At 43.8% G+C, this 18,781-nt stretch overlaps 1 protein-coding gene across 1 annotated transcript; it reads right to left on the bottom strand.

Annotated features, from left to right (window-relative positions):
- Positions 1-1,457: 1,457 nt before the first annotated feature.
- Positions 1,458-17,625, bottom strand: LOC106575171 (mitogen-activated protein kinase kinase kinase 2). The gene is made up of 15 exons (XM_014151445.3): positions 17,251-17,625; positions 14,050-14,128; positions 13,732-13,850; positions 13,467-13,607; positions 10,125-10,238; positions 9,622-9,718; positions 9,269-9,399; positions 8,573-8,652; positions 8,298-8,458; positions 7,929-8,141; positions 7,560-7,708; positions 7,355-7,486; positions 7,038-7,167; positions 6,609-6,786; positions 1,458-5,673 (listed from the first exon to the last, which is right to left on the bottom strand). The coding sequence occupies exons 2-15, from the start codon at positions 14,099-14,101 to the stop codon at positions 5,454-5,456; spliced, it is 1,917 nt and encodes a 638-aa protein (XP_014006920.1). The 5' UTR covers positions 14,102-14,128; positions 17,251-17,625; the 3' UTR covers positions 1,458-5,453.
- Between the last annotated feature and the right edge of the window lie 1,156 nt (positions 17,626-18,781).

Here is an 18,781-nt window from a genome sequence, read left to right as displayed (position 1 = left end):
GAGTGTTTGTGTGCAGTAGTGTATAGGGCCCTGTACGTGTGCAGACAACTCAACTCAGTCTGTGTAGCCATTTAGTTAGCGGTCTTATGGGAATAGAAGCTGTTCAGGAGCCTGTTGGTGTCAGACTTTATGCACTGGTACTGCTGGCCGTGCGGAAGCAGAGAGAACAAATAGTCTACGGCTTGGGTGGTTGGAGTCTTTAATGATGTTCCGGGCCTTCCTTTCACACCACCTGATATAGAGGTCCTGGATGGCAGGGAGTATGGCCCGTGTTATGTACTAGGCTGTCCGCACCACCCTCTGTAGCACCATGCAATCTAGGCCGGTGCTATTGGCATACCAAGCAGTGATGCAGCCAGTCAAGATGCTCTCAATGTTACAGCTGTAGAACTTTGAGGATTTGAGTGTCCATGACAAACCTTCTCAACCTTCTGAGGGGCAAGAGGCGCTGACGTGCCTTCTTCGCGACTGTGCGCGGACCATTTTAAGTCGACACCGAGGAACTTGACTTTCGACCCACTCCACTGCAGTTCCCTCGATGTGGATGGGAGCGTGCTCGTCCCCCCCTCCGTGTCCCGTAGTCCGCGATCAGCTTCTTGGTCTTACTGACATTGAGGGAGAAGTTGCTCCGGCCCCCTCATTGTCACCAATGATCAGGCTAACCCCCGTCGTGTCGCAAACTTGGTGTTAGTCGTGGGTGATCAGGGAGTACAGGAGGGGACTAAACACACACCCCTGTGGGGCCCCCCATGTTGAGGGTCGCAAGGCAGAGGTGATGTTGCCTACCATCACCACCTGGGGTCAGCCCATCAGGAAGTCCAGGATCCAGTTGCAGAGGGAGGTGTTCTGTCTCAGGGTCCTAAGCTTGGTGATGAGCTTAGAGGGACAATGGTGCTGAACGCTGAGCTGTAGTCAATGAACAGCATTCTCACCATAGGTATCGGTCTTATCTAGGTGGCTCAAGGCAGTGTGGGTGTGAGACTCAGACCTGTCACTAATTGTGTTTCACAAACTCGGTCCCACTTTTTGTTTTTTTGCCCTAGCACTACACAGCAGATTTAAATAATCAAAGCTTAAATGAGTTAATTATTTGAATCAGCTGTGTAGTGTTAGGGCAAAAACCCAAACATGCACCCTCTGAGGTCCCCAGGAGAGTTTGGGAAACACTGCTAATAGCTCATACACTTCACATGGAGCCAAGAAATCACAAGAAAATAGTTTGATAAATGACAGTGCAAATGATCAAGTTTCACGGTTGTCCATTAGCGGAAAAACTGGTTATACTTGCCTGTCAACAACATGAGTGTCCTAAAAGGTTCACATGATGCAATCAGAGCTGTAGTAGGCCGGTCACTGCCTTTACAAAATAATATATTGTGCTCACAAATCTCAAAAACATGTTAAATACATTTTTGTGGAAAAAAAAATAAATAAAAAGTAAATCTTAGAAAAACAGGTGAAATAAATATATTTTATTATTTTCATTGTCATCATAATTATTAACACATCAAAGTGCCAACAGACTGACAGTCTCCCAACCCTTTTCCATCAAAATGTCTCCTCTCTTCAGCATTCATTTAGAGGAGCCAATGGGCCTTAGCCTGGTCCCAGATCTGTTCTTGTTTACTCCATTGCTATCATTTGACAAGCCAAACAATGAGTGACATGGAATTAGAATGATGGCACAGACAGACTGGCACTCAGGCTAAAACCAATGGGCCTCCCGCCACCATTGTTCCTCTCTCAGGATCCAACCATGCATAAAATCTCCCATTTAAAAATAAAAATATATATTAAAAAAATTATGCATACCACTGATATACAGTTCTGATATAAACAGGCTTATTGGTCACAAACCAAATGGAATTATAAACATGGCTTCTTTTACAATACACAGAAAACAAATGTGAGGGATATAAGTGTAATCTTTCTTTTTAAAAAGGGGCACATTTTTTTCTTCTTCAACTATATATTTTTTTACAGTCCGAATGCGCAAGGCATTTTGGGCACCCCCAGTGTCCTTTGAGCACAAATTGCAGTACACACACACACACACACACACACACACACACACACACCCGAGAGAAGTGCTTACAGCACCCTGGAGTGGCAGCAGTTGCTTATAAAAGCACATATTGGTATAGTCCGTCTGTATCTTGTTGCTTTTCAAGAAGAAGCAGGGGAATACCATGTGGTTCCTTATCATATGTATTTCAGTTCACTGCCTATTACTTTAAGTCTTTCCTGAATCCCAAACCCACCTGTCCAACCCTCTCAGATCTACACAAGTAAGGAGCAGGGGCCAGGGATTGATTGGTTTGGGATTCAGGCCTCGTCTACCATTCACTACTATCACTAACTAACAGTCCCTCTGAGTGGGGATGTGAAATTAAACCAACTGAAGGACAGCCACCAAGTCTGTGTTCAGAGTTAGAATAGACTTGACTTCTCATTTCAACAAGGGAGTGTTAATCCACAATGGTGAATGAGGCCACCTGGTGGTGAGAATGAAACACTACATTCCTGACTAAGATCCTTGTGCAACACAACCACAAACATTCACATACAACACGCACACACACCCACTCACACCCAAATACACAGAAGCAAAAGTATTACAATCAGTGTAAAAAATCTGAAGTCTTAAAAAAATGTGCAAAAAAGGTCATCGCTAACAGAAACACAAGACAGTCTATGCTCAACAGAGTAGAAGTCCGTCGTCCAATGAGTAACCTTGAAGAAGCGAGCGGTAGAGAACGCATTAAGTAGCAGTTTTAAATAGTGCATGTGGCGTCATTATTTCTGTTGACAGTTGATCTCAGCGAGTCCCAGGGCCAATGGAAATGTTCCGTTTCATTTTTACAGGCAATGCAGGAGGGTTAGGAAGGGGTCTAGCTTCCTGGGACCAGATTAGCTGATGATAACACGCACGGTGGCTATTTTGCTTCTCAGACTAAAAGAAAACAGAGTCCAGAACAGTGGAGTCAGTGACAATTATTTTTCTTATCCAGTTTAGCAAGCACTCCTTCAGCGCGCGAGATAGACCGGATTTAGTACCTTGTGGTGCTATGGTTGAGGGGGAGTTAATGCCTAGGTGATGGGAGAAATGCTCATATTTCATCATATTTCAGGCTAGTTGATCAGTAGGTTTCCCGAACTCCTCATACAAAAGAGCTTGTGTTTCCATACCGAGAGTACCTCTGGGTTAGCTTACAGGCAATGACAACACCCCCTGGAGTCAAATAGACAGCCACTTCCATCACTAATTAAAAAAAGGACGACATTGTCATCCAATACCTATCCTATTGCATCTAGAAAATATGGGTAAAATATGTGTCTGACATTCACTGTGCCAGGCAGCACAAAACAGTTAGCACTGCTGTGATTTTAGATAAGTCTACTTGTAGTAATGTTGAGGTGTGGCTGAGTACAGCACTGAAACCATGGATTTACATCTGAATAAAAATGTCAGAGTATTCTCAAGCAAACAATTTCAGGTACTCGAGTACAAGCACAAAACAGGGCTGCTGGCAAAACCATCTTGCAGTATGCTATCGATTGCGTCAATTCTTGTTTTTTTATGAGATTTTCAGTGCACTTGACACACTCCAAACAATAAAACAGAGTTTGAAATGTTGTCATTTGAACCTGCTATATAGTTGCATTTGCACATTTCCAAATCTAGAATCGAGTACTCAAGCCCATCCCCAACTGAAACATACTGAAAACTGCTCTGGAGTGTGTGCGCGCGCATGCTAAAGGAGTGTTTTGAGAGGAGCAGCGTGTGAGACATGACACAGCACATACTACTACAACATACCAGTACTTTCTTTCGCAAGGCATTGTAGGGCAAGAGGGCACAATAGTACCAGATGGTGTCCAACACTGTGGAGTATAACTGAGTATTCACCAGTACTGTCGAGTATTGATATTGGCATAATTGCAGAGCTTTTTGCTGAGTACTGTTCAGTGCAGTAGTATCTTAGTCAAGATGTAAACTGGCTAACGGCGAGTGCTTCAGCACAAAGTAGTACCTGATAATAACATACAGTATGCCTACAACTGAGTAACAAGCATCCTAATTGGCAAGCGGTTCTCCACTCTTCCTGTTTTAAAAACGCCATAATGTACCTTTGACCAATCAACTAAGGCCTGCCTAAACTTTAGGCAATCAACTGGCCTCATAGTACCACACGGCCAATCAGAGTTCAGATGCATTTCTGTTAAGAACTGAAGCACCAAACCCATTATGATGAGCACTCTAGGTTTCTGCTTTGGTGTGTCTCGATTGTATCTGATCTGGGGTCAGAAAGAGACCCATGACCCCTGGTGAGGAGAAGGCAGAGAACAGTGCCACAACACTTGGATATGATCCAAACCGTAAATAGGCTGGTACTCGTCTGATGCATACCGAAAACGTTTCAACTAGACAAGTTCCTACACTGCTAAAAAAGGCACACGGCAAAGAACAAAAGGCTGGGAGGGGATTTGACAACAGACCCTGACAGACAGGCGACCTGACTGACACAGCAGACAAGACAGACGGACACTCACAATAGTCGCGGGACAGACTGAAGTAAAGCGAGGGACCCTAGCAACAAAAGCATTTTTTCAGCATTGAGAGAATGTCTACAGTATAAGTAAGAAGAACCGTTGAGTTCTGGGTGTTCTACATGGACTGTGAATGTGCAAGTGAGGGGGGAGCAACATAGGCAGCAGTGTGACAGGAAGCGTGTGTGGGGGGGGAGGAGTGTTCTCCTCACCCGGTGTTCTGGTTGTGGATTCGATAGCAGCATGCTATGGGTTTTCAGCTGTACATTCTGGGTCGAGTCAGGACCACACTAGGGGTGCGTTCAGCAGGACACAACGTTGTGAAACGCTCAGATCGATATAGCATGTAGAACAAACCTTCCTCTAAGACATGTAGAATAAGGAATCGTTTCGGCTCTAGTCATGCTACTTCTATCTGCAACGTGTTCCACAACGTCTGCCTACTAAACGTGGCCCAGATTATCATGATCATCACCTCAAATCTCCACTAAGGTCCAGATCAGAAACACCGACGTTGACTCAGTGAGCTAAGCACAGAGTGACTGAGTCCCACTCCACAATCAAAAGCAGGAGATATTAATCATAAAAACATTTTCAAAAAAGGTTATTTTGTCGTCTTGGTTGAGCAACTTACCATATTTCTGAAATTAAGGTGCAACTTTTTCTCTAAATGAGTTCTTTCATTAATTCCTCCTTGCCAGTCTCCTAAAAACAGAGACGGAGGAGTTGTAGTCCCCACCGCTACCCACCTCATCCAATCACCAGATGGATACCTCCCACCAAGTCCTCTCTGGTCCAATGGGGGCTTTCTGTCTGGAGCTGGGAGGGTGGAGTCAGGGGGAGTCAGAGGCAGCGAATCATCTAAGGCCATCTCTGGCAGTTCAGGGGTCAGAGGGAAGGGGCTAGTGAACAAAGATGTGCCTCAGAAGATCGTCGGCCGAGGGCCTCAGCTTGGTCTCCACGAAGATGCGCTTGAGGAAGTCGCGGCCGTGGTCGGAGACGTGGGCGGGCAGCGAGGGGTTGGTGGGCTGGGTGGCGATCTTAAAGATGGCCGCCATGGCCTCGAACTCAGCCCAGGGGGGCCGCTGGGTCAGCATCTCCACCACCGTGCAACCCACACTCCTGGAGAGGACACCACTGACATTAGCCAACATCGTCATCATCATTCTCATCATCAACAGTTGACATGACATCCCACCAGAGAAGGCTGGTGGGAGGCGCTATAGGAGGACAGGCTCATTGTAATGGCTGGAATGGAATCAATGGAATTATACCAAACATATTGATACTCCGCTCCATTAATTCCATTCCAGACATTAAAATGAGCTCGTCCCACCAGCCTCCACAGCATCCCACTCAACACATCAAGATCATTATTGGTTCTCATCTCACCAAGATTTACATGACAAAAAAGGAGACCCTTTTTCTCAGTGGCTGTTACTCTACTATAGCCTTCTACCCGAGGCCTCCTACCCGAGGCCTGCTACCCGAGGCCTGCTACCCGAGGCCTTCTTCCCAGATCCCCTCTCCTTTCTGACCACTAACTTAAAGACACTTCATTGGAAATCATATGAAACCTCTTAAAGGTGCATTGCAGTTAAACTAGATTTTCATGTTCTGTTATGATATTTCCACACTATGAGGTCAAAATAACAGTCTGAAATTGTACAAATTATAATGAGATTTGGGTGTAAGAGCGGTTTGAAAAAAAAGCCTGGAATTTCAGCCTGTTCAGGTGGGATGGAACTTCTGGCCCAAATGACAATAGGATCTGATTATAATAGACCAATGACTGGTCATCTGGGTAAGGGGGTGGGCTCTAGACCATCCTATTAGCCAATCAGGGGTGTGTATACAAATATATTCAAATGTATGTTCCCTAACACCCACACGATCAGACAGAGCAAGGGCGAAGGGACGCTCAGGGAAATACATGAAAAAAAAAAATGTATGAGTTATTTTCATAAAATTTTAGCCATACAGTGATTATAAAAAAAAATACAAATACTGCATGTGGGCTTTAAGTCTCAGCCCGTGGTTTGAAAGAGGAGTCTTACCAGATATCAGCTTTCCTGCCATAGCCCTCTCCACTGATCACCTCTGGGCTCATCCAGTAGGGAGTACCAGTCACTGACTTGATCCCTGTTCCTGACAGACAGATGGTCTGTAGCCGCCTGCTCGCCCCAAAGTCCCCCAGCTTCACGTTTCCCACAGAGTCCCGCAGAATGTTGGCCCCTGGAAAAAGACGAAAGGACAGGAAGAGGTAAGGTGGTGTAGATGCATTCTCTCATAAGAAACTACATTACCCAGAAGTCACTGCTTGAGTTACAGCAATGTTCCCCTCAATATCCATCAACATTCTGTCATAAGCACTACATGAACCAGAACATGGGCCCAGAACTCAGTCACGATAATGGTCCTTCCTATCAGAATCAACAACATTTTATTCCAATATTCCATCCATTTATCCCTCTCTCCTTCTGTACCTTTGATGTCTCTGTGGACGATCATGTTGCTGTGGAGGTAGGACACTCCCTCCAGGATCTGATGGGTGTATCGACGCGTCACGTTTTCCGTCAAGGCCCCGTACGACTTCAGCTGGTCTTTGATGGAGCCCTGGGGACAGAGGGTGACCATATGGGAGTTAAAGCAACCAGCGGGTCCGTTCCAGGTCAGCTGTGACACTTCACTGAAACAAATACAACCTGGAACACAGCCGACGTCGCCACACTGGTGGTCGGAGACAGGTTTAAGTTGGTCTAAGTCCAGTTATTCAACCGTATACACACACAGACACACTTACCCCGGGCATGTACTCCATAAAGATGGACAGAGTTCTCTCGTTGGAGTCTCGTAGACAGCCGTAGTACTGGACGATCCGTTCATGGCACAAGTTCTTCAGTAACTGGATCTCACACTCCAGGGCACTTACCTCCTGCAGATAGACAAGATATATTGAGTACACAGTGTACACAACTCTCGACACACACAATCTCTGTTCCACTCACCTTGCTGGTCTCGGGACTCTCTGGGTCAAACTGGACCTGTTTAACAGCCAGCTCTCTGCCAGTGTCTGCATCGTAGCACAGGAAGACCCGGCCAAACGCACCCTGACCCAGCAGCTTACCTAGCCGCCAGTTCGTAGGGGCACGTGGAGCTGGGCAGACATGGGGGAAATCAGTCAGGTCATTTGTGTGCGCTTATAAGAAATACATTTGTTGCAAAGTGCTTAGCAGCTACCTGGCCAGACCAGCTATCCTTCCACCTGAACTTTCTTCCATTCTTCCACCAACACAGAAGTATTCTTCTCTCCATTCTCAATCTCTCCTTTCTCTCCCACCCCTCCCTATTCTCTCCCTCCAGCCAGCTCTACTCACAGCGGCTGGGTGGGCTGATGTCCATAACGGAGAGGGTGGGGTTGGGTTCGATGTCGCTGCCCCTGCGTCTGCGACCCCCGGGCTCCTCCAGGTCTGGGGTGAATATACTGCTGCCACTGCTGGTGCTGGGAGACTGCTCTGTGGGGCTGAAACTAACCGGGGAATGGAAACCGTGGACCTGGGTCCGCCGCGCTCGAGGGAATGTCTTACGCCCTGCAGGGGAGGATGGGATAGGGACAATGAAGGTAAACAACAATAGTTTTCTGTGATACTCTAAAATAAAGAATCGGACTCGGGACACCCGGATTTAAGGTTGAATTGAATATGACTTTTGTTTAAGAGAGGGTCTGTTTTTGTTTGTTCCCTCACCATCACTGTAGTCCTGAAGGCCAAAGGAAATGTGGTATCGCCGTGGGTAAGTGCCCCCTTTCCCCGACTTCTCAAACACTGGAATATCATACTCTGGGTAAACTTGGTGGTTGTCTGGGTAGCTCTGTGCCCGGGGCATACGTGACTTAGGATAGTTATCACTGCAAGGAAATACAGGAAGAATACGTGCTTTAAAAACAGTTCGATTCAGAAGATGAAGTGTTGAAGGTTACCACAATGCATGCTGGCTATGTGGTTCTTAGCTGGATGTTCACCTGTCCAGTGGGCTGTCCAGTGAGGGACAACTCCCCGATGCAGAGTTCTCTGGACTGCTCATTGACAGAGGGTCCAGCATCTAGAAAGGAGAGATTGAGTTTGTGACTCTGCTGTCATTTGTCATACTCTGAACATGTTAATAAAAATGTTCATAACAGTGGTAATGAAGGACAGTTACGAGTAGGGAAGAGTGTTGGGACTAGGCCTTAATATGACTGTTCCTGATCTGGGCCCGTCTCCATCTTTCTCCAGTTTCGGAGGTGAGGTCATAGAGATAGATGACTCATCTTTGTATCTGTGCCATTATGGCATCTGTGAGAGCATGTGCATCGCCATTGAGGCCATCTCCATTTTAAAGTAGTCCATTTTCTTCTAATGTGTATTAAAAAAAAAAGAGTGAAGCTAATATTTGTGATTTACCACCACCAGCAGTGCTGGAGTCCTGGACAGAATTGTGTGTCACTCATTTATTACAGCCCCTAGATGGCGGTGATGTAGCTTAAAAGCCATTTACAAACCATAGGCATCCCAATTTGAAGAAGACAACCCTCTGATTGGCTGATCTCTCCCAACCCATAGGAATCCCCAAACAGTTGACTACTTTAAAAATGGTGGAAGCCCTAAATGGCAATGTCAATGCTAAAACGGGTTAGATGGATAGAGAGTCCTCCATCCATCTCTATTGGTGAGGTTACCTGGTCCATGCTTTCTGGAATGAACTCTCCCTCGCTGTTAATGCTGGTGAAGGAGCCGTTTCTGGCCATCTGCTGGAGGGCATCGGGAATGTAGCCTGGTGGGGGGGAGCTGCGGTCCCCGGAGTGGGACCCTGGATGAAAGAGAATTACATACATTTCTAGCTGAAGACTTACTACTAAACTGGTGGTGAAAGACGATGTGTTTTGGATGTGTCTAATGTCATGAAGCAAATGGATTTGGAGAAAGAAAGAAATGGAAAGTATTTACTAGAAGGACAATTTCACAGATGAATTCATGAATTACACACACACAGATATAGTTGTCATTGAAAACACCAGAGTTGATGACCCACCTATCAAAGCCAGCATGCTTTTATTGTCTGTGGCCCTGAAACGGGTGTTGTCCAGGTCTTCGTGTGGGGGCAGCAGGTCCATGCTGGACGTGGAGGTCTGAGAGGAGAAAGTAAACACCATCCATCCATATTAAAAACAGCTTTACTATACAACCGTTTCTTTTACAGAATAAAACAATTCTGTTATGTCAGCTTAAACAAAGGTCTTAAGATGATTCATTCAAGTAAATACTCAAGAAAGTGTGCTGAGCATAGTGAGCTGTTGATGGGTCAATCAGCCAGTACAGTAGTATGCTATGGATTGTGTGCGATTCCCTACAGTCACTGTGCTGTGATACGATCTGGGCCCGTATCCACAAAACATCTCAGAGTAGAAGTAATGATCTAGGATCTGTCCACATTATCTTATTCATTATTATCTAAAAGGCTAAACCGATCCTAGATCAGCACTCCAAACTCTGTGGTGCTTTGTGAATATGGGCCGTGAACTGCCTGGTCCTAACCTGAGAGGAGGCCTGGAGCACCAGGAGGATCTTCAGGCTCTTCATGTGGACGCTGCGATCCAGCAGCTCCACGGCCTTGTCCAGGTCATCCTGAGTGGTCAGAGGAATCACCAGCTGGGAGGGAGGAGCGGAGAGAACCACAGAGAGGGAAACAGACAGATCGGATTAGAAGAAGAGGAAGAAATGAGAGCAAAACGGCAGGAAGAGAAGGAAGTGAAATAGAAAAGAAAGGTATTGGTAGTTTCTCTCAGAACAATTCATTATCTCGCTCACACATGTTGAGGATTGGCGTTTGGTGCTTATTTGACTGCCAGAAACCAACACTGACTGAGGCTGGGCTATATGGCCCAAATATCATATCACTGTAATTTTTTTATTTTATTTTTTTAAATTGGACGGTATTTTATGTTATGAATAATAAAAGTTCTACATTTGCTTTATGACTCTAGAAAGTGGCAACACATACATCCTAAGTGATTTCAATGTGTCTTTCTCCAATCTGATGGTTTTATAGTGTTCAATTCAACCAATTTTTTTACCCCTGCATTTTAAATCAATTTCTGCATTTCTTGCACTCATTTGAGATCAGCACGTAAGGCTGCACAATATGGGCAAACAATCTAGGCTTTATTTTTAACCAAATGTTGCAAAACAAAAAACATTTCTCATAAGAAACTAGCTCCCTGGTATACAGAAAATACCCAACCTCTGAAGCACCTTCCAGAAAATTGGAATGGAAATGGCGCCACACCAAACTGGAAGTCTTCCGACTGGCTTGGAAAGACAGTACCGTGCAGTATCGAAGAGCCCTCACTGCTGCTCGATCATCCTATTTTGCCAACTTAATTGAGGAAAATAAGAACAATCCGAAATGGATTTTTGATACTGTCGCAAAGCTTACTAAAAAGCAGCATTCCCCAAGAGAGGATGGCTTTCACTTCAGCAGTGATAAATTCATGAACTTCTTTGAGGAAAAGATCATGATCATTAGAAAGCAAATTACGGAGTCCTCTTTAAATCTGCGTATCCCTCCAAAGCTAAGTTGTCCTGAGTCTGCACAACTCTGCCAGGACCTAGGATCAAGGGAGACACCCAAGTTTTGTAATACTCTATCTCCTGACACATTGATGAAAATAATCATGGCCTCTAAACCTTCAAGCTGCATACTGGACCTTATTCCAACTAAACTACTGAGAGCTTCTTTCTGTGCTTGGCCCTCCTATGTTGAAGATAATAAAGAGCTCTCTATCCACCAGATGTGTACCTAACTCACTAAAAGTGGCAGTAATAAAGCCTCTCTTGAAAAAGCCAAACCTTGACCAAGCAAAAATAAAAAACTATCAGCCTATATTGAATCTACCATTCCTCTCAAAATCTTTAGAAAAAGCTGTTGCGCAGCAACTCACTGCCTTCCTGAAGACAAACAATGTATACAAAACGCTTCAGTCTGGTTTTAGACCCCATCATAGCACTGAGACTGCACTTGTGAAGGTGGTAAATGACCTTTTAATGGCGTCAGACCGAGGCTCTGCATCTGTCCTCGTGCTCCTAGACCTTAGTGCTGCTTTTGATACCATCGATCACCACATTCTTTTGGAGAGATTGGAAACCCAAATTGGTCTACACGGACAAGTTCTGGCCTGGTTTAGATCTTGTCTGTCGAAAAGATATCAGTTTGTCTCTGTGGATGGTTTGTCCTCTGACAAATCAAGTGTAAATGTCGGTGTTCCTCAAGGCTCCGTTTTAGGACCACTATTGTTTTCACTATATATTTTACCTCTTGGTGATGTCATTCGGAAGCATAATGTTAACTTTCACTGCTATGCGGACGACACACAGCTGTACGTTTCGATGAAACATGGTGAAGCCCCAAAATTGCCCTCGCTAGAAGCCTGTGTTTCAGACATAAGGAAGTGGATGGCGGAAAATGTTCTACTTTTAAACCCAGACAAAACAGAGATGCTAGTTCTAGGTCCCAAGAAACAAAAAGATCTTCTGTTGAATCTGACAATTAATCTTGATGGTTGTACAGTCATCTCAAATAAAACTGTGAAAGACCTCGGCGTCACCCTGGACCCTGATCTCTCTTTTGACGAACATATCAAGACTGTTTCAAGGACAGCTTTTTTCCATCTACGTAACATTGCAAAAATCAGAAACTTTCTGTCCAGAAATTATGCAGAAAAATGTATCCATGCTTTTGTCACTTCTAGGTTAGACTACTGCAATGCTCTACTTTCCGGTTACCCGGATAAAGCACTAAATAACCTTCAGTTAGTGCTAAACATGGCTGCTAGAATCTTGACTAGAACCAAATAATTGTATCATATTACTCCAGTGATAGCCTCTCTACACTGGCTTCCTGTTAAGGCAAGGGCTGATTTCAAGGTTTTACTGCTAACCTACAAAGCATTACGTGGGCTTGCTCCTACCCATCTTTCCGATTTGGTCCTGCCGTACATACCTACACGTACGCTACAGTCACAAGACACAGGCCTCCTAATTGTCCCTAGAATTTTTAAGCAAACAGCTGGAGGCAGGGCTTTCTCCTATAGAGCTCCATTTTTATGGAATGGTCTGCCTACCCATGTGAGAGACGCAGACTCGGTCTCAACCTTTAAGTCTTTACTGAAGACTTATCTCTTCAGTAGGTCCTATGATTCAGTGTAGTCTAGCCCAGAATATACTATTGCACAAACATGCTGATTTAGGTCTACACCATCCCTGGTATTATCAGGCTGTTTAGCTAGTTACATTTGCTCTGCCTCAGTACATTTATTCGCTAGCTAGCCAGCTAACTAGCCATTAGCGGCAAACAAGATTTAGGCCCAACTTGCTAAGAAAAGACAAACTAGCTGTTTGCAGATGTAAGAAACACAAACTAATCGTGTAATTATAGAACACTAGAGGACTTATATTAAGAAGCAAAGTGAAAACCTCATAGCTGTCATCAACATCATTGTAGCATCTGCTGCACTGACCATGCAGACTGACCATGCAGACTGACCATGCAGACTGAACGCAAGTGTCTCATGGTTTACTGTGTTATATTATTATTATGAACCAAACAAATACAAACGCAAGTACACAAGCAAGTGTCTCGTGGTTGAGGAACAACAAATGCGCTCCTTCAGTGACAGGGGCTAGGTCTGCGTGGAAAGCGGCACGGAGAGAGATGACTCAAGTAGCAACGTAAACTATAACAATGGACGTTACACACGGCATATCACAAGGTCAAGTTAAAACCAAAACTAGTCTGGGCATCAATACTGGTCTATTGTAAAATACGGTATACCGCCCAGCCCCACTGTGACTTGGTGATGATGTTATTGTGATATGTACCTCATTGTTGGTGTAATGCAGGTCCATGACCTGACCGAAGGCCACTTTGGCTTTGTTCCCCAGGTCATCCAGCCTGACTGGGCGAAAGAACTGCAAGATCCTCTTCTCCCCTTTGTACTCAAACTTCACTCGCACATCGTTCTGTATAAATACACAGACACACAGAGATCAGTATTCATGAGAGGAAAGGGAATGAGGAAGAGACATGCCATTCATTGTGTTGAGACTATTCTCTGATGAGGGCCAAGTGGAGAAGTGGACAGACCTGATTTTTGGGTGAAAAGGCCTTGGGTTTGCCCAGGTCAGATAGAGTCATGGCAGGGCGGCTAGAGCGGTGCAGTTCGGCCAGGTCCTGCATTATAGAGTTCAGAGCCTCCTGTTCATCTGTTTGGGGCAGATAGAAAGCTCAGAACAGAAAACACAGAATAGAAGCCATAGAACAGAAGCCATAGAACAGAGAGTACTGCAAAGCATTCCCAGGGCAACTTAGATGATCAGATATGGCCTAATATCATGACAGTTCAGATGTATTACAACTGCGTCTATGTGTTGGGAGGAAGTGTGAGGGAGGATGTACACATACTCATCTTGACACGTTGATTCACCCAGGAGTCCAGGATAGAGGATTCTCCCATCAAAGGGGTTCCTTTCTCCTGTAAAATCTGAGTATTGCACACCAACAGAATTAGTCACTCACTAGCAAACGAATTAAACCATGAATCAGACTGCATTGCTAGCTAAATATTGTTTACATTGGGTCGGGCCATTTGATTTTATTCACACACACACACACACACACACGGTAGAAGTGGTCAGAAAGTAACTTTTTGGACCTGAATGCCGAAACATTTAGGAGATAGAGGTGCTTAAAGATGAGCCATTTTGCACACCCCCACCCTACCATGTCTTCATCACCGGAAAGGATAAACGGTTCAGTTTGATATACATTTTAAAGCTTACCAACAGGGTTGTCAAACTAGTTTAATAAAATGTATTTTAACGTCAATTATATAAAAACTCGTATTTTAGACCCTATTTTACATCTGAGATGTTTGTGTTGTGCCCGCCATCGGTTGAGACACAGCACGCTCTTGAATACAGGGTGGGTGTGATAAATGTACTAAAATGGGAATAACATTTCAACTTTCAAAATGGTAGCACAAAGATGATTGGATGTCCACACATCAACAAAAAAAAATATTTAATGGAAATATAATTTGTTTTAAATTATACTGGTCAGTCCTCCATAGGAAACCTATTGAAATCACAGAAATATAGATAATAGAACCAACATTCCCATTTAAGTTGACATTCGACGGTGGGTGGACCAGCTACCATCTTTGTGGTAGTAAATGGAAGTAAAAATGTTATTTCAATATAAATGCCTATGATGCACCAGTTAAATTGCAGTGGTCTGAAATATTTATCTATGATTGACATGACACCCACCCTGTATTCAAGAGTGTGCTGTGTAACATGCAACAACTTAAAAGATTTTACTGAGTTACAGTTCATGAGGAAATCAGTCAATTGAAATATACTGAACAAAACTATAAACACAACATGTAAAGAATTGGTTACATGTTTCATGAACTGAAATAAAATATCCCAGAACTGTTCCATACGCACAAAAAACATTTCTCTCAAATGTTGTGTACAAATTTGTTTACATCCTTGCTAGTGAGCATGTCTCCTTTGCCAAGATAATCCATCCACCTGACAAGTGTGGCATTTCAAGCGGTTTTGTCACAACACAATGCCACAGATTTCTCAAGTTTTGAAGGAGCGTGCAATTGGCATGCTGACTGCAGGAATGTCAACCAGAGCTGGTACCAGAGAATTGAACATTAATTTCTCTACCATAAGCCGCCTCCAAAGTCATTTTATAGAATTTGGCAGTACGTCCAACCAGCCTCACAACTGCACACCATGTGTAATCACGCCAGCCCAGGACCTCCACATCCAGCTTCTTCAACTGCGGAATCGTCTGAGACCGGCCATCAGGACTTGCTGATGAAACTGGGGAGTATCCGTCTAATTCTGATTGGCTGGGCCTGGCTCCACAGTGGGTGGGCCTGGCTAACAAGTGGGTGGGCCCCATCTTAAAAAAAAGAAATGGGCCTCAGGATCTCGTAGCGGTATTTTTGTGCATTCAAACTGCCTATCGAGCAAATGCAATTGTGTTCGTTGTCCGTAGCTTATGCCTGCCCATACCATAACCCCACCATGTTGACATCAGCAAACCACTCACCCACACGACACCATACACATGGTCTGAGGTTGTGAGGCCAGTTGGACTTACTGCCAAATTCTCTAAATCAATATTGGAGGCGGCTTATGGTAGAGAAATGAACATTACATTCTCTGCCAACAAATGTTGAATAAAATTATATTTGAGCCTTCAGCTGGTCAAAATTTGCGACAAAATATCCACATGAAAGTATTATTAAACAGACATCAAAACGTGGGTCTGTGTGTGTGGCAATCAAAATGACCGAAGGCACATGCACAAGACGGAAGTACATGCATGCATTCAAACTAACAGGTCTTTAAATGGTTTTGCATGTGGCAGGTAATAGAAAATTATACTTTAGTAAGTTAGGTAAACAATACTTTCCCATGGATATTTTAACAAAAATGTTGAGCAGCTGAAGGACCAACCGCACAAACAACCGGTAGATTAAGTTCAAATATAATTTTATTCAACACTCTGGCTTGTAAGGAAAATGTCCACAATTTTGCTGTACTTTGTTTTAGACTGTATACCAATTGGTATCAAAGTCTGATTTATTAGGCAATGTAGGGTGGGGTATGTGCAATTTCACGATAACAGTGTGACAGAGACTTTTCACATTAAAATGTCAAACAAAAAACAATTGCAAAGCAAAACAAACCATAGAACTTAATGCACAATGACTACTTTCAATTTGCACTTAACATTTTACAAAAACAGATTTACTTGAACAGTGCAGGTGTAAACTTCGGTAACAGAATGACGGTTTATGCCATCATTCTGTTACTAAACTTTGCATCTACACTGTTCTTTATAAGTGAATGTGTTTTTGTAAAATGTTAAGTGGAAATTGTTAATAAATACCAAACGTTAGTCCTTTCTGAGTCTGACAAATCTGAGTCTCAGTGTTACCGTGTAATTGTCCGTGTGCAAAATTGGTTCAATTTGAGCACCCCTCTACCTACTAAATGTTTTAGCATTGTGACCACCTCTACCATTGGCAAATATTTAAAGTGTCATTAAAACCAAATGGGGTGCGGTCAAAAAGTGATTGAAATCAAATGGAACAAACCCATATGAGGCTGTCGTTCAAGCTAGTTAGCAATGCAAGCTTCTCTAGCTAATTGAGTTGTAACATTCGGATCTATGCCTATGGTCATTATCTCTCTAAACACTTCGATCCAAATCAACATGAGACAAATTGCTAGTTTGCACAGCGAGCCAGTCGGTTCATGGCAGAAGTTGACAGCTAACTAACGTGTTAGTTGGTTATCGACGTAGACATGCATCTGTGCTAGCAAACTGATATTATCTGACAACAATCAACAATTTGCAAACGATGGCTAACGTTGGATTACATCGCCTGACAGGGAAGTTGTCGAGCTAGCTGGTTAACGTTAGCTAGTTCATTTTATTCCTCGGTTAACTTGCTTGTTACCGGTACGTCGCTAGTTAGCTACGTGACGTGGGCCACACACATCGTGAAAATCAATTCGTCAAGTACTTTCTTTCTGGAAATTGTAACGGTGAACTAAAATGGTTCTAATTTACCTGGGTGGATTCTGTATCTTCACTTCCTCATCCACAGGGCCAGCGACAAGAGCCCCGGCCCCGCGGATAGCGGTCTTTGAGAAAGCAGAAGTTTAGAGTCCGCTTCGAACTTTACTTGAGTCCAAGGCCCGGAGTTTCAGGCCAAGATATCACTAACGCTCGTATTGTGCAAGATGTTCTTCGACGTGAAAACGGACAATAGCGATGTGCACAAATTAAAACAAGCATTTGAATATCTATCCGTTGACGAGAACTTAATCCACACTTCTGTTTGATTGATAAAGCTAGCTACATGAAAACGGTTCTACCAACACAGCTCTGCTGCAATCTTCCCCCGATAATAACAGCAAGCCTAGTTGGAAGAGTCCAACCACAACACACGTTTGTTGATGTCAGAGAAATGTGTGTGTGCTTCTTGTTTCGTCATCAAAATATGTGGTCGTTCGATTTGGCTGTCAGATTGATAACACAGGCAGAAGGGTTAACCTAGGAAAAAGAAAAATAGAGTTATAAATATATTTGTTAATAACTTGCACTCCTAGTCCTGCACTTCATAGTTAAAATATTCATACAATTATGATAGAATTCTCACATTATTCAGTTTTGATTCATAATAGGTCAGAATGCATTGCAATGCACCTCCAATCTCACTATGTGCATTGCTATGCACTTCCAATCTCAATCTTCCAACGTTTTTGCAATTTAACCCTGGCATTCACACTTGGGCAATACAATTTAGCTACAGTATTTAAATCATGTTCCGGGTTGCTTCTACAGTGCCACTAGGTCTCCAGCTGGCGAATAGTTAGTGATGCAATGGCCAAAGCACAAAATTAAAAGGACTCTTATTTAGAAAAACAAACTATTCACTTTCTGTGGAAACATAGGCAGGACTACTTCTGTGGAAGATGTATGGGGACGATTAAGAGGATGAATGGGGTCAGACGAGATCGGGATCTCCCTGTGCTGAAAAGTGGGTAGACTGTTGCAATGAGAGACATGGAGAAGGCAGAGATATTAGCTCAGACATTTATGAAGGTGCACAGCTCAAATAATCTAACGGAAGAGGGACAGCGTTGGAAAGAGAGGGTCAGAGGAGAGAAGGATGAGATGTGTTACATCATGGGAAAAGAATTGGACCTTTACAATAAGGTGTGGCAGGACGAAATACGGAAACCAGGGAAAGACCCTATTAATCCATCAAGTTATAAACCGATAGCATTAACATCTCATGTCTGTAAACTTTCAGAAAGGAGGATAACAGAAAGGCTGACGTACTTCCTGGAGAGCAGAGGCCTAATGTCATCAGATTCAGGAAAGGCAGGGGAACGATGCATCCTGTACTGGGTCTAGTCAGTCATATGGACGGCACAGGCAAATAAGGAGGTGGTGGTAGCCATTTTCTTTGATTCAGAGAAGACCTATGGTATGATGGGGGAAGGGGGGCCTGCGTATCAAACTGGATAGCATGGGGGTTGGAGGAAGGGTTTTTATCTGGATAAAGGACTTCCTTTTTGAACGATCAATACAA

The sequence above is a fragment of the Salmo salar genome, chromosome 17 (assembly GCF_965601325.2).
Source record: "Salmo salar chromosome 17, fSalSal1, whole genome shotgun sequence".
Taxonomy (NCBI): Eukaryota; Metazoa; Chordata; class Actinopteri; order Salmoniformes; family Salmonidae; genus Salmo; species Salmo salar.
The sequence above is the reverse complement of the archived record's forward strand: the minus strand, read 5'-3'. Positions and strand labels throughout refer to the sequence as shown.

Bases quoted from the DNA above. Each gene is read 5' to 3' on its own strand.
- LOC106575171 (XM_014151445.3), bottom strand. From the start codon at position 14,101: ATGGGAGAATCCTCTATCCTGGACTCCTGGGTGAATCAACGTGTCAAG. The intron at 9,719-10,124 runs GTTAGGACCAGG...TTCTCCTCTCAG, and splicing joins TGCTCCAGGCCTCCTCTCAG to ACCTCCACGTCCAGCATGGA. The intron at 5,674-6,608 runs GTAAGACTCCTC...TGTCCTCTCCAG, and splicing joins GGCAGGAAAGCTGATATCTG to GAGTGTGGGTTGCACGGTGG.